This window comes from Neoarius graeffei, chromosome 16 (assembly GCF_027579695.1).
Source record: "Neoarius graeffei isolate fNeoGra1 chromosome 16, fNeoGra1.pri, whole genome shotgun sequence".
In the NCBI taxonomy this organism is placed as follows: Eukaryota; Metazoa; Chordata; class Actinopteri; order Siluriformes; family Ariidae; genus Neoarius; species Neoarius graeffei.
In genome coordinates, this window is record NC_083584.1 from 41,435,451 (window position 1) to 41,459,227 (window position 23,777).

Genomic DNA, 23,777 nt, shown 5'->3' on the forward strand with positions numbered 1-23,777 from the left:
GACATTTTGAAATTTGATGCCAAATATTGGCTCATTTGAAATTTCATGACAGCAACACATCTCAAAAAAGTTGGGACAGGGGCAATAAGAGGCTGGAAAAGTTAAAGGTACAAAAAAGGAACAGCTGGAGGACCAAATTGCAACTCATTAGGTCAATTGGCAATAGGTCATTAACATGACTGGGTATAAAAAGAGCATCTTGGAGTGGCAGCGGCTCTCAGAAGTAAAGATGGGAAGAGGATCACCAATCCCCCTAATTCTGCGCCGACAAATAGTGGAGCAATATCAGAAAGGAGTTCAACAGTGTAAAATTGCAAAGAGTTTGAACATATCATCATCTACAGTGCATAATATCATCAAAAGATTCAGAGAATCTGGAAGAATCTCTGTGCGTAAGGGTCAAGGCCGGAAAACCATACCGGGTGCCCGTGATCTTCGGGCCCTTAGACGGCACTGCATCACATACAGGCATGCTTCTGTATTGGAAATCACAAAATGGGCTCAGGAATATTTCCAGAGAACATTATCTGTGAACACAATTCACCGTGCCATGCGCCGTTGCCAGCTAAAACGCTATAGTTCAAAGAAGAAGCCGTATCTAAACATGATCCAGAAGCGCAGACGTCTTCTCTGGGCCAAGGCTCATTTAAAATGGACTGTGGCAAAGTGGAAAACTGTTCTGTGGTCAGACGAATCAAAATTTGAAGTTTTTTATGGAAATCAGGGACGCCGTGCCATTCGGACTAAAGAGGAGAAGGACAACCCAAGTTGTTATCAGCGCTCAGTTCAGAAGCCTGCATCTCTGATGGTATGGGGTTGCATTAGTGCGTGTGGCATGGGCAGCTTACACATCTGGAAAGACACCATCAATGCTGAAGACCTTGCATTTTCCAACATGACAATGCCAAACCACATACTGCATCAATTACAGCATCATGGCTGTGTAGAAGAAGGGTCCGGGTACTGAACTGGCCAGCCTGCAGTCCAGATCTTTCACCCATAGAAAACATTTGGCGCATCATAAAACGGAAGATACGACAAAAAAGACCTAAGACAGTTGAGCAACTAGAATCCTACATTAGACAAGAATGGGTTAACATTCCTATCCCTAAACTTGAGCAACTTGTCTCCTCAGTCCCCAGACGTTTACAGACTGTTGTAAAGAGAAAAGGGGATGTCTCACAGTGGTAAACATGGCCTTGTCCCAACTTTTTTGAGATGTGCTGTTGTCATGAAATTTAAAATCACCTAATTTTTCTCTTTAAATGATACATTTTCTCAGTTTAAACATTTGATATGTCATCTATGTTCTATTCTGAATAAAATATGGAATTTTGAAACTTCCACATCATTGCATTCCGTTTTTATTTACAATTTGTACTTTGTCCCAACTTTTTTGGAATCAGGGTTGTACTCGCACAAGCATGGAAACCGTTGAAGCCTACTTGTCAAGGCCGAGCAGCATCTTTGAGGTGATCGAGTTGAAGTGGGCGCTGGTTTCACTGCACACACGCATGATGTCTTGCAGACAGTAAAAGCTGGGACTCCCAGGGTGATACACAGGCTTACTATTGTCTGGAGAGGATTAGAGACCGCTGAATTAATTATACTGTATATTAATACCCAAGTATATACGACTGAAATGTTTTCAAAAACACGTTTTCATCCCCTGATCTTACCTTTAACATTAATTGGCACAATAAATAGTGAGGCCTCCTTTCCGTCATTCTCCCCATCTAGAGGGAACTTCTTCATGTGCACAACACGTTTCCCTGTGAGAAGTACCACAGAGTCTCATCAACCCTTAATCAAGAATATTTTAAGACATAAAACAGTTAACTGTTTCACTGTTTCTCAGCAAGTCTTCCATTCTAATCATTCTGCTTCTATCCAGCCAATAATTAATAATTACCTTGTCCTGAAGAATTCTCGATTCTGACTGATCAGAAGTTTCATTTCCTATTTGCACCATGCAGAGGTGGACAAAGTACCCGACTTCATTACTTAAGTGAAAATACAGATCCCACTGCTCAAATGTTACTCCGATACAAGTGAAAGTTGTACAGTCAAATTTTTACTTAAGTACTGAAGTACTTGCTTTTAAAAATACATTTTCTATCAACGCATCGTTGTATTATTGCCACAACGCTTACAAAACCTCATGCTGTTACCAAACACAGAAATGTGAATTCACAAAATAAACGCATGCTGTGCCATCATGGTGGTTTAACGTTAAGCTAGCTAGTCAGTGAAACTCCACCTGACATGCTAGCAAACCCTTTTCAAACTCGAAATCATATTGGGAAGCTAATGCTACTAGAAAAGAAAGACTTCTACATTCTGTTTATTTGGCAAGATTATGCTAAAACATATTTCAGAAAGGACTTCAGATAAGTTAACGTTACTCATGTTAGCGTAACTCTGTTTTTACATGCTAACTAACAGTGTTCAAGTTAACCAGCTATGTGTAAACGTTAGCCGTGGACAAGGCGATGGCAACTTGGCGGGTGAATCCATAGAAAGTCATTTGACTAACCAGACTGCATAGCTATTGCAACGTTATCGCTAACTCTAAAAGCACAGACAACTTTGTTGCAAGCCTTCTCGTTTTGTTCCACGAGAAAGCTTGCAACGAAGTTGTCTGTGCTTTTAGAGCTAGCGATAACCTCAATATGCTTCCGCAGGTCAGACGGCGAGTTTTTGTAGGTCGTGATGTGGTTCGTTTTCGGCAAACAAAGCAAACATTTAAAACGAAACAAATCTTTAATCCTTTCAGAAAACTGAAACATGGGTTCTAGCCAGCGCTCGAAACTAACGGTGTCCCGACGTCCCGGGGACCATAAAAAATGTCATCGGGACACAAAATTATCATATCTGGGACAATCCCGGAACAATGGAAAAAAATAGATCTAGAAAAAAAGTTCTACATTAATATTATTTACAAAGCCGTAAACCATACGTAGACATTCACCTAATTTGTCAATTTTAATTTTAAAACGTTAACAGCGAAAAATACATTAGTAGCTACACTTTCGATGCACCTGCATCTGTAGGCTACAGAGCAGCGCATTCTGTTCTAGAATCTTCGGCCGGAGTCCGCATTATATGGACTTGGAATGGAATTGCTACCGCACACGCTGCGCCGACTCTTGCCAGAACAAAAATGCTGAAGTGGTTGAAGCGGACCGACCGCGGGGAAGAAACTGAAAGCCCAGACATAACGTCTCCGGGACCTTCAGGATCCAAAGTGTCATCGCCTGGTCTGCAGGCAACGCTAGCAACTGAATGAACTTAATGAACACTGTTAGACACGTTATAAAATACAACAGGAATGATGTGGATGATATTGACGGAAGATACCGTTCAACAGAATAAGTGAGTTTTCTTGGTGTCTTTCTAGTTCAGAAAGTTTAGTCAGTCAGCAGCACAACTAGGCTCGGACCTGCACTATGTTAATGTTGCTAACATTTGCACCCACGTTTCGGCAGTGAAAGTTCATAAAAATGGATAACGGAAAGTTCATAAAAATGGATAACGGTAATGGTGAAAATTATAAGTTGGCCTTATAAGTGCCAACAGATATTCAAGGTATAAGTAGATGAAATGAACATAAAAGGGGTCTTATTTTCAACTAAAGTGTACTGCAGATGTAGGGAGTTGAAACATTTTCTGAATGAGCTAGTTGGCCCCTTTAAATAAACGGGTATCTATTCATACAGTGAGATCGCCAAAGTTTAATAAACTGAAAATGCAATAACTAATTTTGAAGTAGATGATGTATGGACCCTTTTCAGTCACGTGACCTTCGTAAACGCGACCGCCATTTTGGACATGTAGTGGACTTCGGCTCGAATCGGTTTGAATGCGAGGAAGGCGACAAACATAAAAGAAAAAGGAGCGAGATGCAGAAAACTGTATTTACTAGTTTACTGTAATTATGATCTGGCAGCTATTTACACCGGATCCAGTGTAAATAGCTGCCGGAGCCAACGTCCGGCCGGGCCACGGAGCGAGCGCGCGCTGGCTCTGCGGCCGCCGGCTCCGGCCGGGCCACGAGTGAGCGCGCTCCGGAACCTCAGACGTTGGCTCCGGCGGCTATTTACACTGGATCCGGTGTAAATAGCTGCCAGATCATAATTACAGTAAACTAGAATGGAATGTTAACAGCAATGTAATGCCTTTTCTGGCTAATTTTATTCGTCTTACCTCCAACAAAGTGGTCACTACACAAGCGCTGGTATGCCGCTATCCATCTTCTCCGTCGGTCAGCATCTACCGGGATCCGATAAAATGATAACCCTTGCCTTGTTTGTTGATGGTTACTACATCCAGGTGCACAACAACATAGTGGCATGATGGAAGTCTTGCTGAAAATAAACACTTTCTTTGCTGCCGTTCCTCAATGCTGGCTGTGGTAAACTACTGGTAGTACACGTCCAAAATGGCGGCCGCGTTTGTCGTGACGTCACGTGAAAAGGGTCCATAGGACATGTGTCGCTTGTGTCTTGTGACTTATTGTAAAAATGATATAAAGGGCTCAAAATCGCATAGTTACAAATATAATAGTAACTTCATATGATAATATTAACCACTGGTTATTTCAGAGAGGAAAAAAATGGGGACACTATTGCTTCCATTCGGGACAATACAACACAGAATTTGGGACCACTGGGGGACACAAAGAAAAAAAGTTAATTTCGAGCCCTGGTTCTAGCTATAGCTGTGGGTGCGTGCGTTCCCCAGAAGAACCGCCTCCTTCCATTCCATCAACTGATCATGTTCAAATAATGCTGCTGAGAAATCACTGATCTTGATTTTATACAGTCTGTGGACGTGACGTGATCCTAGTGATTACTGATAGACTGTCTCAGTGTCACCTGGGAAAAAACCAATCACGTTTTAGAAAAAAAACAAAACCATCCACTTTCAAAACTGCTTCATAGTAACGAGGACCTTGACAGAAATGTAGTGGAGTAAAAAGTATGATATTTGCCTTTCAAATGTAGTGAAGTTAATCATAAGTTGCCAAAAAGAAATACTCAAGTAAAGTACAGATACTCAAAGTGTACTTAAGTACAGTACTCAAGTAAATATACTTCGTTACTGTCCACCTCTGGCACCATGGCTCTGACACTAGTGTCAACTGCACAGGTTTATATTAATACACTCAGTGTACATACAGTGCCTTGCAAAAGTATTCATACCCCTTGAACTTTTTCACATTTTTCCACCTTACAACCACAAACTTAAAAGTTTATTGCACACAGGCGGCTCTTAATCAACTAATTATGTGACTTATGAAGTGAATTGGTTGGACCAGCTCTTATTTAGGGGTTTCATATGAAAGAGGGTGAATACTTATGCACACTCCAGATTTCTGTTTTTCCATCTTAATTATTGTTTGTCAGAATAAAAAAACAATTTCCACCTTTAAAGTGGTAGGCATGTTGTGTCAATCAAATGGTACTAACCCTCCAAAGGTCCATTTTAATTCCATCTTGTAATGCGACAAAACAGGACAAACGCCAAGGAGGATGAATACTTTTGCAAGACACTGTACTTCCACCAAATATGGCTTGTTGGAGAAGTATACTGTACATATAACAGCCTTTTAACCAATCAGACTATGTGGGTAAAAATTGTCATTTCAACAGTTCTTTTCTGAAACCAACTGAAAGCCATGATGTTATTTCTGATAGCATGCCCGCTGTCGTGTTCTTCTGCTTCATGATAAATACTACACACGTATGAAACGCTCCCAAATGATCAGAGGACTCTAACCTATTATGCCTTGGTTATTTGATATGGGTTTAGTTGCTTCATCCACATATTCCAGGATTGACTTTGTTTTGTCACTGTCTACATGGATTTTGGTCCCCAGGAGAACCTTCTTCCTCTTCTTCTCTTTTCCCTCAAGTGGAACTTCAATCAGCAGAATCTACAGAAGTGACCCAATATGTAAATAAGCAGCATAAGTGTTTACATGAACATTTATGCACAATATGTAAAAATGTCGATTACTCCATAAACAAATATGAGTAAAAATACATTAATTAGCCTTTTAATCTGTCCCACTCAGTGAGCATTTCATGCAGAACACCCAGCTTATACAGTGGGGCAAAAAAGTATTTAGTCAGCCACCAATTGTGCAAGTTCTCCCACTTAAAAAGATGAGAGAGGCCTGTAATTTTCATCATAGGTACACTTCAACTATGAGAGACAGAATGGGGGGAAAGAATCCAGGAAATCACACTGTAGGATTTTTAATGAATTAATTGGTAAATTCCTCGGTAAAATAAGTATTTGGTCACCTACAAACAAGCAAGATTTCTGGCTCTCACAGACCTGTAACAACTCCTTTAAGAGGCTCCTCTGTCCTCCACTCGTTACCTGTATTAATGGCACCTGTTTGAACTCGTTATCAGTATAAAAGACACCTGTCCACAACCTCAAATAGTCACACTCCAAACTCCACTATGGCCAAGACCAAAGAGCTGTCAAAGGACACCAGAAACAAAATTGTAGACCTGCACCAGGCTGGGAAGACTGAATCTGCAATAGGTAAGCAGCTTGGTGTGAAGAAATCAACTGTGGGAGCAATTATTAGAAAATGGAAGACATACAAGACCACTGATAATCTCCCTCGATCTGGGGCTCCACGCAAGATCTCACCCCGTGGGGTCAAAATGATCACAAGAACAGTGAGCAAAAATCCCAGAACCACACGGGGGGACCTAGTGAATGACCTGCAGAGAGCTGGGACCAAAGTAACAAAGGCTACCATCAGTAACACACTACGCCGCCAGGGACTCAAATCCTGCAGTGCCAGACGTGTCCCCCTGCTTAAGCCAGTACATGTCCAGGCCCGTCTGAAGTTTGCTAGAGAGCATTTGGATGATCCAGAAGAGGATTGGGAGAATGTCATATGGTCAGATGAAACCAAAATAGAACTTTTTGGTAAAAACTCAACTTGTGTTTGGAGGAGAAAGAATGCTGAGTTGCATCCAAAGAACACCATACCTACTGTGAAGCACAGGGGTGGAAACATCATGCTTTGGGGCTGTTTTTCTGCAAAGGGACCAGGACGACTGATCCGTGTAAAGGAAAGAATGAATGGGGCCATGTATCGTGAGATTTTGAGTGAAAACCTCCTTCCATCAGCAAGGGCATTGAAGATGAAACGTGGCTGGGTCTTTCAGCATGACAATGATCCCAAACACACCGCCCGGCCAACGAAGGAGTGGCTTCGTAAGAAGCATTTCAAGGTCCTGGAGTGGCCTAGCCAGTCTCCAGATCTCAACCCCATAGAAAATCTTTGGAGGGAGTTGAAAGTCCGTGTTGCCCAGCGACAGCCCCAAAACATCACTGCTCTAGAGGAGATCTGCATGGAGGAATGGGCCAAAATACCAGCAACAGTGTGTGAAAACCTTGTGAAGACTTACAGAAAACGTTTGACCTCTGTCATTGCCAACAAAGGGTATATAACAAAGTATTGAGATTAACTTTTGTTATTGACCAAATACTTATTTTCCACCATAATTTGCAAATAAATTCTTTAAAAATCAGACAATGTGATTTTCTGGATTTTTTTTTTCTCATTCTGTCTCTCATAGTTGAAGTGTACCTATGATGAAAATTACAGGCCTCCCTCATCTTTTTAAGTGGGAGAACTTGCACAATTGGTGACTGACTAAATACTTTTTTGCCCCACTGCCAAAATGCAGCAGCAAGGGTTCTTACAAGAACAAAAAGGGTAGTCCATATCACTCCAATCCTAAGGTCTCTGCACTGGCTCCCAGTGAGCTATAGAATTGACTTTAAGGCATTACTTCTTCTATTTAAAACATTAAATGGGATGGGACCCAGCTACCTACTGGATATGTTTCAATTATATGCACCAACTAGGTCTCTAAGATCACAGGAGAAAAACTTGCTAGTAATACCAGCTGTCAAAACGAAGTGTGGTGAAGCAGCCTTTAGTTGCTATGCTGCTAAGCTTTGGAACCAACTTCCAGATGAGATCAAAAATGCTCCTACTGTTGTTAGTTTTAAATCCAGGCTCGAGACAAAGCTGTTTTCAGATGCTTTCACTTGATTAATTTTTACCTATAGTGTAATTAATTTCCTTTAACATAATTTATTTTGATTTTCATGATTTTACTTTAATTCTTTATTTTAATTTCTTTTTAGTTTTGGATTTTAATGATTTCACTTTTACTTTAATTCTTTGTTACTGTTCTTATGCTTTTATTTTTTGTGAAGCACATTGAATTGCCTGTGTGTATGAAATGCGCTATACAAATAAACTTGCCTTGCCCACTGTACACTACATGGACGAAACTATGAGGACAGCTGGCCACCCATATGTGGTTTTTCTCCACACTTCAGCCACAAATTTTGAAGCACACAGTTGTATAAAATATCTTTGCATGCTGTAGCATTACAATTTCCCTTCACCGGAACTAATGCCGCTTTTCCACTACAAACGCGGCTGAGCCGGGCTGAGCCGTGCCGTGCTGAGTCGAGCTGAGCGGGGCTGTTGGAGTTGCATTTCGACTACAACCGCGCTGAACTGTGCTGGCTGGAAGTGGGTGGACACATTGGGTGGAGTTAGCGAAAGTGGGTGGACGTCACGTGATGTCGTTAAGCAGCGCAAACAGTGACATCAGTGACCTTTTAAGCGGTAGTCTCACGACCTGAATAGTAAACAATAAACATGGAGGACATGGAGTCGTTAGTGTTGCTGGTCTTGGTGCTGTGGCTTGTAGTCACCGACAACGCCAACAGATACTGGCAAGAGCGTATAGATGAGGCGAGGCGCATAAGGCTTCAGAAATTCTCGTAATTCTCCTTCTTCCGGGTTTGCGGTGTTTACAGATCCCAGCGTGCTCGCGGGGCGTGTGTGGGCATGTGAGGACACCCCTCCTCACCAATCAGCGCACAGGGGAGTGTCTGCTCACGCCCCCAGCCTCACTCGGCTCGCTTTGGCTCACTTCAGCCCCACTCCAAAACGGTGCGAGTTTTAGGGGCTAAGCAGGGCTGAAGCGAGCCGAGTCGTGCTGGTTTTTGGGAGTCGAAACGCGAGCCGTGTCGGGCTGAAGTGAGCTGAAAAAGGGTAGTGGAAAAGGGCCATAAGAGACCCAAACCTGTTCCAGCAGGATGATGCCCCTGTGCACAAAGTGAGCTCCATGAACACATGATGTGTTAAGTTTGGACTGGAAGAACTCAAGTGTCCTGCACACAGCCCTGACCTCAACCCCACTGAACACCTTTAGGATGAACTGGAACACTGACTGCACCCCAGACCTCTTCACCTGACATCAGTAATGCTCTTGTGGCTGAATTCTTAGAAGAGTGCAAGTTTTTATAGCAGCAAAAAAAGAATTCTGAACAGGATGTTCAACAAACACATGTGGGGGGTTTGATGGTCAGGTGTCCACACACATTTGGCCACATAGTGTACCTATAATTCGGTAAACTTACTATATAGGTGCACTATGTACGTGTACAATTATCTGTTGCTATGGACGATGTGTCCACCCCCCTGTACTTCCTGTGTCACTGCTAAATAATATCTGGCCCTATGTTGGTCCCTTTCTATTGAAACATGGAATAGAGGGGCACTGATGATTTATTTACAGCAAAGACAGGCTAGAGTCACTTATTATGTTCTTCTAGGTGCAAGAGACCAATGAGTGGAGATATAAGGTGAGTATAAGCGTGGAACTAAGTGTCGCTGTTCTTACCTCGTATGCTTTGGCGCGGTACTCCTTGGAGCTGAGGCTCACAGCACTCTTCGGCCGTATTACAGCTACAAACACGTCTTCCAGCTCCTGATTACCCATCTTTTACACAACTCATACCCAGCGTTTCACTTTCTGATAGCGGCAACTCTCTTAACACCATACCTGCAGTGGATGACATAAAAGTAATAAGTAGGGGTGGGCAATATTATTATTATTATTATATTGTAAACACAACAAAATGTCACAATTAAATCAAAGTGTCCTCTGCATAATTTGACATTGAGTACAGTAAGGTTGAATCACTTGACCTTCTTGATCTGTTTTAAATAGTTTCACATTGGACTAACAAGTTTTAGAGACTGATTCAGCAGCGCTTTAGTCCTTTAGTCTGTTCAGCATTCACTTTCTCATCCATGCACTCTGCTCAAATGTTCAAATTTCATGCCAATACCGCCATTAAATGACATTGCACTCCTTGTTTTGTATATCGATGAATAGCTGACTCTCTGTTGTAACTCAGCACATCTAGGTCATATTGCTACACTGAATTCTGGACATCGGAGCCTAACATTTGTTCTCTCCAATACCTGTACGCTGGATTTCTCATTAATGAGACATATATGTTATTTACCAGCTGGGAGGTCCGTATGGTGAAATACCGTGACCGAGGTGGTCTTGAAAGTACTGGGCGAGGCCCTCTGGGCCGAGGTCAGTATTCAAGGCCGAGGTCACAGTATTTCACAATATGGACCAACCTTAAGCTGGTAAATAATATATTTATTTTTTTCTTTCCCAAATTCTAACAGAAAACGAGAGCGCCCGAAAGGGAAAACCGAGCCGAGCCGCCATTTTGAATCCTCATTCACGGCTGTAATGCAAATTGCTTCCTCCTCAGTATACAAGTGCACTTCCATGGCAGGAAAAAAAAAAAAAAAACTACATTTTGCCACCTATGTAGTCCCCTATTTATACAAAATTGAGTCATTCAGGATTCAGCCATGTTTTTGCACGGAGTTAGCAACAGTTATAGGTTTTTAGCTTTCTCCTGAAATATTTTATTTTATTTCTTCTTCCTCAGGGTAGTAAAACTCGCTTTCGCTGTGAAGACTGTCGTTATCACTATCCACCTCATCTCATCTCATTATCTCTAGCTGCTTTTCTCCTAAGAAATGCTGGCAAAAATTTACAAGATTTTTGATAATCTTATAAATAAATCTTATTAAAAAAAAAAGATAAATGTTGACAAAAATTGCTACTATGTTTGTTGTGGTGAACGAGCGAGTCGCCAGAGGTCCGTAACTCGGGTCCGTACGATAGGATATGGACCCGCTTGCTAGCCAATCAGAGCGCAGGATTTGGACTGCAAAAAAAAAATAATGATCATTACTGGAAAATGGTGAAAAAAATGAAACTCCTGCTTTCATGTTTCGGAGCTAATGGAAAAACCAAGATTACCACCACTGATGTTTGAGATTAATTAATTTTTTTCTCCTGTTAAATGCCATTGTAACTGGTTACTGTGTTCATGACCAAGTGGAACTGAGACGTTTCCGACTTTCCTGTAAGAAAGATCAGTAGGTTTGAATGACTCTTCAAATCATAATTTCTAAACGGAAAGTCAGAGCTTTTCTAGAGCTCCGTCTTCTCCAAGTTATGATTCAATGACGTCACTTCAACATGGAGGCACTCAAAGTGAAAAGAAAGAACAAGAAATAACAGTGTGGCGTAATATTAAGCAGTCTTTTGAGTTTCTGTTTAGATTTAAAATTCTGGGTGGGACTCTGATAACTGACATGGTAATTCCCTTTCTGTAAGATTTTTTTTTTTAAATCAAATGGCTCTTTCTTGTAATTTTTTGTACTATAAACAAAGTATTTATCACATCCACTTCAAAAAAATTAAAGCACTAACGAAACATTTTCATTTTATTTCCGACTTCAGACTGCTGAGTTTGTGTGAACGCTCTGATGTGGGAAGTAGGAGGTTCTAAGCTGGAAAATTCAGAGATCTCAGTTGTCATGAACGCAGCACGTACACGCAATAACAATGTCCCCCTGTGACATCGGCACAGCACACAACCTCTATCTTGTCATGGGAATAATGAAAATACAGCACCACCCAATACATTAAAAATATTTCAATATAAACCTAATGTATTTCAGGGTGGACTCATTATTTAAGTATCATGTTTGCATCGTGACACTTTATGACCGAAAGTTTGTGGACACCTAACTCTGAATGCTGTGGTATTACAACTTCCCTTCACTGGAATGAACAGACCCAAACCTGTTCCATAACGAAAATGCCACTGTGAACAAAGCGAGCTCCATGAAGACACAGCTTGAGAAAGTTGGAGTGGAAGAACTCGAGTGTTCCGCACAGAGCCCAAGAACCCCACAGAATACCTTTGGGATGGACTGGAGCTCTGACTGTAGCCCAGACCTCCTCACTAATGCTCTTGTGGCTGAATGATCACAAATCTCCACAGTCACTTTCCAAAATCTAGTGAAAATCCTTCCAAGAAATTTGGAGGCAGTCATCATAGTAACGGAGGAACTAAACCTAGAGCACATACGGATGTGATGGTCAGGTGTCCACAAACTTTTGGCAATAGTGTATAATGTTTTCTGTCCCTAGTTATCAATAATAACATTCATCATCTGTTGTTAAGTACAGAATATAACGCAAGGGTTAATGAACAGGTCATGTTGTCTTTAGGCAGATGGGACACAAAATAATATTTGAAGTGATCAAGCTTGTTGTAACTTTTTATAAATTTGTTTTATTCTCAGGGCAAAATGACCCAAACCTCATCTGAGTAATGGACAGGTCATTTTGACCCGAACATTTGAAGGAGAGATTTTTGGAGCAGATGCATCAAAAAGTAAAATTTGCCCATGTTGGATAGGAGCCAATATGAGCCAAGACTTAGCATGGTTCTACTTTAAGTAAAACATTTATAACAGATCATTTTGTCCTGAAAAAGTGCTTTAAAGCAACTGAAAAACTGCCAGTACGGTACATGAGGGTACTTCAAAAAGTTCTCGGCCCCACCTGGAAAATATCACAGGAGAAAGATTGTTCTTGTATTATTTTTCTACAGTCTCCTTTAACTTCAATGCACTCGGTCGACCGATGTTCAAGCTTCGTTATCCCTTTCTGGAAGGTCACATCTTGAGCCTCCAGATACTCCTCAGCAGCATGGATGACTTCATCATTACTCTGAAAATGGCGACCACGCGAATGAGATTTCAGTTTGGGAAACAGATAGAGGTCAGACGATGCCAGGTCGCGTGAATGAGGTGCATGGGGCAACAGTTCAAAGCCACATTTGGCTGCTTCTGCCACCTGTGCTGTGTGGATGGGTGTATTGTCCTGGAGCAGCATCACACCAGTTCAAAGCATTCCTCTCCTTTTTTCTTCGATTCCTTCTTTCATTTGAGTTTTTTGTCAACAGCGATATACAGCTTTATAGTATACAGTTATGCCCCAAAATGGGTGTTACGCCCCTTGTTCCCGGGTGAGGCCAAGAACTTTCAGAAGTACCCTTGTAATGATATTGAACTGAGCAAGGTATACACTCCAGTGGTGGAAAGTACATTTACTCAAGTAAAAAAAAAAAAAAAATTGACGTACTTGTACTTTGAGTATTTCCATTTTATGTAATGTTATTACTTCTACTCCACTATATCACAGAGACAAATATTTCACTCTGTACATTTCTGTGACCGCTTTAACTACTAGTTACTTTTCAGATTACAATTTTTCATATCCTTCGTGTCCGATGAAAACTGTGCATCCCTAAAACGTGGTGATTCTGAACATTTGTGATAAACTGAAAGATGAAGTGCTCCTTTATGGGACTGAGAAAATTTTACACTTAAACTATTTAATAATCCTCTTGGATTAGCTGGAAAATGCATCGTCAAAGATGAACACAGGACTGTTTTTTCTGGGCTCATGAAAAGCTGACCTTTTAGAGATACACTGAATATGATATCTGAGAATATGATGCTTTACTGGAGATTAAACCAACCAACAGTATCTCATCTCATTATCTCTAGCCACTTTATCGTGTTCTACAGGGTCGCAGGCAAGCTGGAGCCTATCCCAGCTGACTATGGGCGAAAGGCGGGGTACACCCTGGACAAGTCGCCAGGTCATCACAGGGCTGACACATAGGCTACGTTTACATTACGTCGAATCAGCGGATCATCAGATTAATGTTCTTAAAATGATTCGCGTTTACACTAAAACCGTTAGCCGTGCACACAGCAACACCAATACGCGGATACGCTCGGCTCCGCAGGCATCCTGCGCTCCAAATCACTCCGCCCTGAACAGCGAGTGCCCTCTGGAGGGTGCGCACTCCGGCCCTGCGCAGCTCACAGAGCGCGCGAGTGAAGTGAACAAGCCACGATTCGGGACTGAGCCGCTGTGTGTGAGATCCCAGCGCATATCACTTATTACTTGCAAGTGGAAGGATGGCAAGCCTAAAGACAATCATAACTACACAATGGGCAGTATTTGCATCAGTATTTGCAGTATTTTCATACTTTTATACTCTTTAATGAAAGGTGATACAAGGCGGAAGTCTGCGCCGTTTTTCAGCAGTCGCGTCACATGACCAACGCCAGCGAATCAGGAAGGTGGATGTCACAGTGACGTTGTCCAATGAGACGCCAGCTAGAGCTCAGCACAGCGTATTCGCGTATTCTCAATGTTTACACAGCACCGGAGCTGATACGATCTAGATTGAATACGTGGACGCTGGCGGATTCCCGTTTCCCCGCTTTTTCAGGGGGGTTAATGTAAACGGACAGTGCATCCGCGAAGAAAACGAGACAGATACGGTCTAGTGTAAACGTAGCCATAGACACAGACAACCATTCACACTCACATTCACACCTACGGTCAATTTAGAGTCACCAGTTAACCTAACCTGCATGTCTTTGGACTGTGGGGGAAACCGGAGCACCCGGAGGAAACCCACGCGGACACGGGGAGAACATGCAAACTCCGCACAGAAAGGCCCTCGCCAGCCACAGGGTTCGAACCCGGACCTTCTTGCTGTGAGGCGACAGCGCTAACCACTACACCACCGTGCCGCCCTAACCAACAGTACATAAAGTAAAATGAGCTTGAGTTTAAATATCTACAGCAGTTAAATGGAACATACTGTTAACATTAATGCAGCAGAGATAATCTAAAAGCAGTGTGTGTGTGTGTAGACACAGTTGCAATCAGAAATATTCAACCCCCTCACCTCAAAAGACATTACAGTGGTGTGGATGAATGATAATGACAAAAAACCTCATTAAACAACAAAAAACATTTCTTGATACATAGGCTCCAGCTTGCCTGCGACCCTGTAGAACAGGATAAAGCGGCTAGAAATAATGAGAGGAGATGAGATATTTGAGATATTTTGACAACAGAAGTTGACTTAACTTTGAAGTTCAAGTGAAAATGTTAATCTTTTAACACGTGCACTATTATTCAACCCCCAGCTTCAGTACTTTGTGGAGCATCCTTTAGCTTTTATAACTTCTCACAAATGTTTTCGGTAAGTGCGGACAAGCTTCTTACACCTCTCGATTGGAATCTTTGCCCATTCTTCACGTGCAAAAGCCTCTAGCTCAGTGATGTTTTATGGCTTCCGTGTTGCAACTGCCTTCTTTAAATCCCACCAAAGATTTTCAATCGGATTTAAATTTGGTGACTGAGAAGGCCACTCCAGGACGTTCCAGGATCTTGACTTGGAGGTGTGCTTGGGATCATTGTCTTGCTGGAAAGTCCATTGATCACCAAGGTTTAATTTGTCAACAGAAGGCATCACGTTCCTCCTTAAAATGGCCTGCTATTTCTGGGAATCCATGATGCCAGGTACACGATCAAGAGTGCCAGTTCCTGCTGCAGAAAAACAGCCCCACATCATCAATAACCCTCCTCCATGCTTGACTGTGGGGATGGTATTCTTCTGGTCATAAGCCTGGCCTTTCGCACGCCAGACATACCGCTGGTCCATATGTCCAAACAGTTCCAGTTTGGTTTCATCAGTCCATAGAACCGTCTCCCAAAACTCTGTAGTCTTATCCAAATTCCTCCTGGCATATTCTAGTCGACTTTTGATGTTCCTTGTGGTCAAGAGTGGAGTGCGTCTTGGAGTCCGGCCATGAAATCCTTGTTTATTCAATGCACGTCTTATAGCTGCCACTGAAGCACTTGTACCAGCCTTCAGCATGTCATCCTGTAGGTGTCTTGCACTCACATGGGAGTTTTTCCTTAGTTGTCCTGACTAAGTGGCTAAGGGCATCTGATGAAATTTTGGGCTTTCTTCCACAGCCAGGCAGGTTTGCAGCTGTTCCATAAGTTTTAAGCTTCCTTATAATGCTCCCAGTGGTGTCTCTTGGAATGTTAAATTTTTTGGAAATCTTCTTATACCCAAGGCCCTTTAGGTGTGATGAAATAATCTCCTCTCTCTCTCAGCTTTTGTGAAAGCTCCTTTGTCTTTCCCATGATTGCAGCTGACCTTGAATACTTTCATGGGTGGGGTTTATATATGCATCATAGCTGAAGCAAATGAAGGATCGTTATAGAGTTCACAAGGGCTTAATGATGTTTCAACTCCACTTTCGGCCATAAAAACTGTCAGAAAGCTTTAAAAACAACAATATTACTAGTGCATCTCAAAAAATTAGAATATTGTGAAAAAGTTCAATATTTTCCATCAGTTATTTAAGAAAGTGAAAATGTTATATATTATAGACTCATTACACATAAACTAAAACGTTTCAAGCATTTTTCTATTTTAATTTTAATCAGTACGGCATACAGTACAAAAAAAATCTCAAAATATTAGAATATTTCATTTCGAGTTTGAGTAAAACAGTATGAACACAGTGTATCTCTCGGTCTAGTTCAGTACACACAACCACAATCATGGGGAAGACTGCTGACTTGACTGTTGTCCAGAAGATGATCACTGATGCTCTCCACAAGGAGGGTAAGCCACAAAAGGTCATTGCTGAAAAGGGTGGCTGGAAAAGGTGCACAAGCAACAGGGACGGCCGCAGTCTTGAGAGGACTGTCAAGAAAAGTTGATTCAAGAACTTGGGAGAGCTTCACAAGGAGTGGACTGAGGCTGGTGTCAGTGTATCAAGACCCATCATGAACAGACATCTTCAAGAAAGGGGATACAACTTTCGCATTCCTAATATCAAGCTACTCCTGAGCCAGAGACAATGTCAGAAGTGTCTTATCTGGGCTAAGGAGAGAAAGAAATGGACTGTTGCTCAGTGGTCCAAAGTCCTCTTTTCAGATGAAAGTACATTTTGCATTTAATTTGGAAATCATAGTTCTAGAGTCTGGAGGAAGAGTGGAGAGGCACAAAATCCAAGGGGTTTGAAGCCCAGTGTGAAGTGTCCACAGTCTGTGATGATTTGGGGTGCCATGTCATCTGCTGGTGTTGGTCCACTGTATTTTATCAAGTCCAAAGTCAACACAGCCATCTACCAGGAGATTTTAGAGCACTTCATGCTTCCATCTGCTGATGAGCTTTTTGGAGATGCTGATTTCCTTTTCCAGCAAGACTTAGCACCTACCCACAGTGCCAAAACTACTACCAAATGGTTTGCTGACCATGATATTACTGTGTTTGATTGGCCAGCCAACTTGCCTGACCTGAACCCCAGAGAGAATCTATGGGGTATTGTCAAGAGGAAGATGATTAACACCCAACCCAAAAATACAGATACGCTGAAGGCCACTATCAAAGCAACCTGGGCTTCAATAACACCTCAGCAGTGCCACAGACTGATCACCTCCATGCCAGGCTTTCGTCTAAACGGGGGAACAGGGGCGCTGCGCCCCCTTACTCTCGGCGTGCGCCCCTTTACCGACTCCGTGAAAACATCCCAGCAACACTACGTGACAATGTGTCTGATCATCAAATACGTTATAATTGCTCCAAAAATATTCCAATCATAGTAGATACACCACCAGACGGTGCAAAAACAATACGAATTGGCGTTTTCCAGATTGAGGCGCCATGTTGTTTAGTTGTTTACTTGTCGCGGCTGCTCTCGCGAGATTTGACATGGGTTACATACAAGGTCAGCTGACTTGTAGAGCGAGATTTCTCGAGACTGAATGACCTTTCACCCACCGGCGCGGGAGCTTTTGACAGAAGTTGTTCGCGAGTTGTTTTTGTTGACACTTGGGCATTTAAAGATGTCATCCCGCGGCACGAAGCAGAAGAAAGCCAAAGACTGTCCGGGGCAGAAGAAGATTACTTCTTTCTTTTTCAATGTTGACAGACAATTTGTTACAATTTCCCTCTCAGATAGTCTCAGAATGTCCCATTGGAGCATTTTTCAAAGGCTTTGCACGGCGGGGGGGGACAACCGGCACCATCTCTCCCCCCCCCCCGCTTCGCTCCCTCGCCATGGTGAGCGCCCTCATACTAAATTTTTCTAGAAAAAACCCTGCATGCCACACCGCATTGATACAGTAATTCATGGTAAAGGAGCCCCAACCAAATATTGAGTGTATAAATGAATATACTTTTCAGAAGTTGGACATTTCTGTATTGTAAATCCTTTTTTTGACTGATCTTAGGGAATATTCTAATAATTTGAGATACTGGATTTCTGATTTTCGTGAGCTATAAGCCATAATCATCAAAATTAAAACAAAAAAGGCTTTAAATATTTCACTTTACATGTAATGAATATAGAATATATGAAAGTTTACCTTTTTGAATTAAATTATGAAAAAAGGGAACTTTTTCATGGTATTCTAATTTTTTGAGATACACTAGTCTACAAGGGTTGAATAACTGTGACATGGCTATCTTAACAAAATATACTGTTACACACAAATACTACATCATACATTTTCTGTGTTGAGTTTATGTATCACTCAACTCATGAAGTCATCCAAAGCAGAATCCTGCTCTTTGAAAAAACTTCAATTGATAAATCCTTAAAATCTTTTTGTTTTGTTTTTTTTTTGGGGGGGGGGGGGGGGGGATGAATATTTGATTGCAATTTTGTGTGTAACACACATACACACACATACAAAAAAAAAATACATAACACACACGGCGGCACGGTGGTGTAGTGGTTAGCGCTGTCGCCTCACAGCAAGAAGGTCCGGGTTCGAGCCCCGGGGCCGGCGAGGGCCTTTCTGTGCGGAGTTTGTATGTTCTCCCCGTGTCCGCGTGGGTTTCCTCCGGGTGCTCCGGTTTCCCCCACAGTCCAAAGACATGCAGGTTAGGTTAACTGGTGACTCTAAATTGACCGTAGGTGTAAATGTGAGTGTGAATGGTTGTCTGTGTCTATGTGCAGCCCTGTGATGACCTGGTGACTTGTCCAGGGTGTACCCCGCCTTTCACCCGTAGTCAGCTGGGATAGGCTCCAGCTTGCCTGCGACCCTGTAGAACAGGATAAAGCAGCTACAGATAATGAGATGATATATATATATATATATATATATATATATCAGAAAACAGTGACCGGGAGCATTTTATGTCCCAAGTAGTCCTTTCACTTTCTAAGTGCATGTTTTTATTTCAGTAAGGTTTTGAACGAAGGACTTTCACTTGTAGTGGGATATTTTTATAGTGTGGTATTACTAGTACTTTTACTTAAGGATTGTAATGCTCCTTGCACCACTGATTCACTGTAAGAAAGAGAGAAGCCTGAAGCTGCGGAGTGAAAGGAGGCTGTTTACCCGCACACTCGACTCGGCACAGCCCCGGATAGCAACAAGCTAACTGGCCCGCTACCGCAAAAACCGTCCAATGCAGGACCAAAGAACAATACACTCACCTCTAATAATTAACAGAAAAAAAAACCCAAGATAAATATATTGACTAAAACTGGAAATAGTGAACATGTATCCGTGAATAATTGCGACGGACCCATGAGAGCCATCACCGGCCACCATCTTGCTAACGAACGCTGCGTCCGCGCTTCTGCCTCAGGGGAGTCACAGCCCGTCAGCGACGCTATAACGGCCATATTCACGCCCTGTTCCGAGCTTATTACAAACCAAGAGCTCTGAAACTTACCCGAGAATCCACGCTTTCGTTCCGACGGACTTCCGAGGAAGTTAAGAAATTACTGAGGTGAGAAAAACCTAAAGTTATGCTAACTTCCGGTCCGAGTGGGAGGATGGAGTTACAGTGCGCAGGCATTGCACGCGCCCCCAAAACAAGCGCGTGCACGCGCCCCCAAAAAACAAGCATGTGGTTCTGAGGCCCTTCCTTCCATAGAATTACTACATCACTTCATGTTATGCCTGCATTAATGTTATCACACATTTGTACATACTGTAAATATCTATCATATCATACCATTCCATATACTGTAATTCCTGTACATTTATACTTGTATACTACATGTTATTTACTGCTACAGTGGGGCAAAAAAGTATTTAGTCAGCCACCAATTGTGCAAGTTCTCCCACTTCAAAAGATGAGAGAGGCCTGTAATTTTCATCATAGGTACACTTCAACTATGAGAGACAGAATGGGGGGAAAGAATCCAGGAAATCACATTGTAGGATTTTTAATGAATTAATTGGTAAATTCCTCGGTAAAATAAGTATTTGGTCACCTACAAACAAGCAAGATTTCTGGCTCTCACAGACCTGTAACAACTTCTTTAAGAGGCTCCTCTGTCCTCCACTCGTTACCTGTATTAATGGCACCTGTTTGAACTCGTTATCAGTATAAAAGACACCTGTCCAAACCTCAAACAGTCACACTCCAAACTCCACTATGGCCAAGACCAAAGAGCTGTCAAAGGACACCAGAAACAAAACTGTAGACCTGCACCAGGCTGGGAAGACTGAATCTGCAATAGGTAAGCAGCTTGGTGTGAAGAAATCAACTGTGGGAGCAATTATTAGAAAATGGAAGACATACAAGACCACTGATAATCTCCCTCGATCTGGGGCTCCACGCAAGATCTCACCCCGTGGGGTCAAAATGATCACAAGAACGGTGAGCAAAAATCCCAGAACCACACGAGGGGACCTAGTGAATGACCTGCAGAGAGCTGGGACCAAAGTAACAAAGGCTACCATCAGTAACACACTACGCCGCCAGGGACTCAAATCCTGCAGTGCCAGACGTGTCCCCCTGCTTAAGCCAATACATGTCCAGGCCCGTCTGAAGTTTGCTAGAGAGCATTTGGATGATCCAGAAGAGGACTGGGAGAATGTCATATGGTCAGATGAAACCAAAATAGAACTTTTTGGTAAAAACTCAACTTGTGTTTGGAGGAGAAAGAATGCTGAGTTGCATCCAAAGAACACCATACCTACTGTGAAGCATAGGGGTGGAAACATCATGCTTTGGGGCTGTTTTTCTGCAAAGGGACCAGGACAACTGAGCCGTGTAAAGGAAAGAATGAATGGGGCCAAGTATCGTGAGATTTTGAGTGAAAACCTCCTTCCATCAGCAAGGGCATTGAAGATGAAACGTGGCTGGGTCTTTCAGCATGACAATGATCCCAAACACACCACCCGGGCAACGAAGGAGTGGCTTCGCAAGAAGCATTTCAAGGTCCTGGAGTGGCCTAGCCAGTCTCCAGATCTCAACCCCATAGAAAATCTTTGGTGGAGTTGAAAGTCCGTGTTGCCCAGTGACAGCCCCAAAACATCACTGCTCTAGAGGAGATCTGCATGGAGGAATGGGCCAAAATACCAGCAACAGTGTGTGAAAACCTTGTGAAGACTTACAGAAAACGTTTGACCTCTGTCATTGCCAACAAAGGGTATATAACAAAGTATTGAGATGAACTTTTGTTATTGACCAAATACTTATTTTCCACCATAATTTGCAAATAAATTCTTTAAAAATCAGACAATGCAATTTTCTGGATTTTTTTTTTCTCATTTTGTCTCTCATAGTTGAAGTGTACCTATGATGAAAATTACAGGCCTCTCTCATCTTTTTAAGTGGGATAACTTGCACAACTGGTGACTGACTAAATACTTTTTTGCCCCACTGTATGCACTTCTGGTTAGATGCAATCTGCATTTTGTTGCCTTGTACCTGTGACATGTGCAGTGACAAAATTGAATCTAATCTAATCCTAACCTCAGGAATGATAAATTTAGAGCCAAAAAAAAATTTATCAAACACCACTTTCCTTGTGAGGACCATCCAAATGGCACAAGTATCAGATTTCACTCTCAGGCCTCAGTAATACTGTATATAAAAATACGCACACGCATCCTTATGAGAACCTTCCATATTTGTTTTTCTGTACTTTTGATTGTCGATGTCGAAACTTAACACCACTAACCTGCGTAAACAAAAGGAAACTTCATAAACACATGTTAGTGGTAGGGGACCCACACAGTTTTGTTTTTTGGGGACCAGGCCAGGTCCTGTGAGAAATCCTAAAAGAAATATCTTGAGATGGAGATGCTGACCTCTTCTGCTCCTCAGACCTGCCTGATCCATCCTGATGCCCTGTGTCTGGTTGGAGTCTCATCGCATCGCTCCTGTGGAGGACGGCCCTATGTGGACAGTTGAAAGTCACACTTGGAAGACACTCTGGACTCTTACAGTAATGCTTTTATGGCTGAGGACTACAGCTGACTTGCTAACTTTAGGACTGCGGTTGTCACGAACAATTTTGCACTCAAGTTTCCATCAATGAAGAGTTTATAACATCAACAAAACTGACTTCATGTTAAAACTGTTAATGTTATAGTCATGTTGTCTGTTGTTGCCCAAATGAGGATGGGTTCCCTTTTGAGTCTGGCTCCTCTCGAGGTTTCTTCATGTCGTCTGAGGGAGTTTTTCCTTGCCACCGTCACCACAGGCTTGCTCATTGGGGATAGATTGGGGTAAAATTAGTTCATGTTTTAAAGACATTCAGATTTTTTAAAGCTGCTTTGTGACAATGTTTATTGTTAAAAGCGCTATACAAATAAACTTGACTAATGTAATTTAAGCATTAGAATTTTCCTTCAGATAAATGTATCTAACTGCAATACCAACTCCATGGCAAAAGTACTTCAACAACATGGGCCACATCCATATTATCCTGAACACAAATACAGGATGCACACCATGGTCAAAAGTATGCAGACACCTGACCATCACACATGGTTCTTTCCCAAACTGTTGCCACAAAAATTGTATATAAATGTCTCTGTATGTTGGCGCATTACACTTTCCTGTCATTGGAACCAAGAGGCCCAAACCTGTTCCAGCACGGCAATGCCCCTGTGCACAATGTGAGCTCCATGAAGACATCATTGGCCAAGAACAGAGTCGATGAACTCCAATGTCCTGCACCAAGCCATTGCAGCTGAACCAACACAGAGCCCCACAGCTACACTCCAAAATCTCGTAGAAAGCCTTCTTTGAAGAATGGAGGTTACCATCACAGCAAAAAGGGACTAAAATGACACCTGGAATGACGTGATCAGGTGTCCACATACTTTTGGCTATACAGCGCATAACAAATGATCTCCAAGGGTTGATTACTGCATTTATTTCAAGTCAGCCGTGAAAAGTGGAAAAAGTGGCCAAAATATAAACACATCATTACAGTACAGGTTTGTCTTGAACTTGAAACAGATTCATGTGTAGTTTTGATTAGATAACGCAAGTGGTTAACAAGTAAGGGACACTGTACAGCAAGATGGTCATTATTAGAAGAAAAACCCCAACAGGGAGATGCAGAACACTGTCAGGGTTTATTTCACAATAATGACTAAAGAAATCAATAATTTGACAAAATATTGATTTAAAAAGGACTTGTGCTCCCCCAAAAATAATGGTCCGTTTGATGCTAGCAACGTAAACACCGGAGCCTAGATTAGCTTCTGTACAGGTTCGCCTATTTAGCATTATAATTCATATTAAACTCCACATTAAAATTAATAGTAGAAAAAGCTTCCATTGTATTTTCTTTTGGAGTAACTTATTTTGCCACAGGGTGTGTCAAATGAGAATCAACAAAATTTACAGGGCTTCTTTCTGCAGATTGATCCGATTGG

The 23,777-nt window shown here is 42.1% G+C and overlaps 1 protein-coding gene across 1 annotated transcript in view; it reads right to left on the reverse strand.

Annotated features, from left to right (window-relative positions):
* The window catches only part of krit1 (KRIT1 ankyrin repeat containing), a 35,218-nt gene extending 15,246 nt beyond the window's left edge, over positions 1-19,972 (reverse strand). Inside the window, exons 1-5 of the mRNA XM_060942965.1 lie at positions 19,822-19,972; positions 9,747-9,908; positions 5,782-5,938; positions 1,680-1,772; positions 1,446-1,575 (exon numbers count right to left, since the gene is read on the reverse strand). Coding sequence (XP_060798948.1) covers positions 1,446-1,575; positions 1,680-1,772; positions 5,782-5,938; positions 9,747-9,845 — 479 coding nt within the window. The 5' untranslated portion in view covers positions 9,846-9,908; positions 19,822-19,972. The remainder of the gene's footprint in view (positions 1-1,445; positions 1,576-1,679; positions 1,773-5,781; positions 5,939-9,746; positions 9,909-19,821) is intronic.
* Between the last annotated feature and the right edge of the window lie 3,805 nt (positions 19,973-23,777).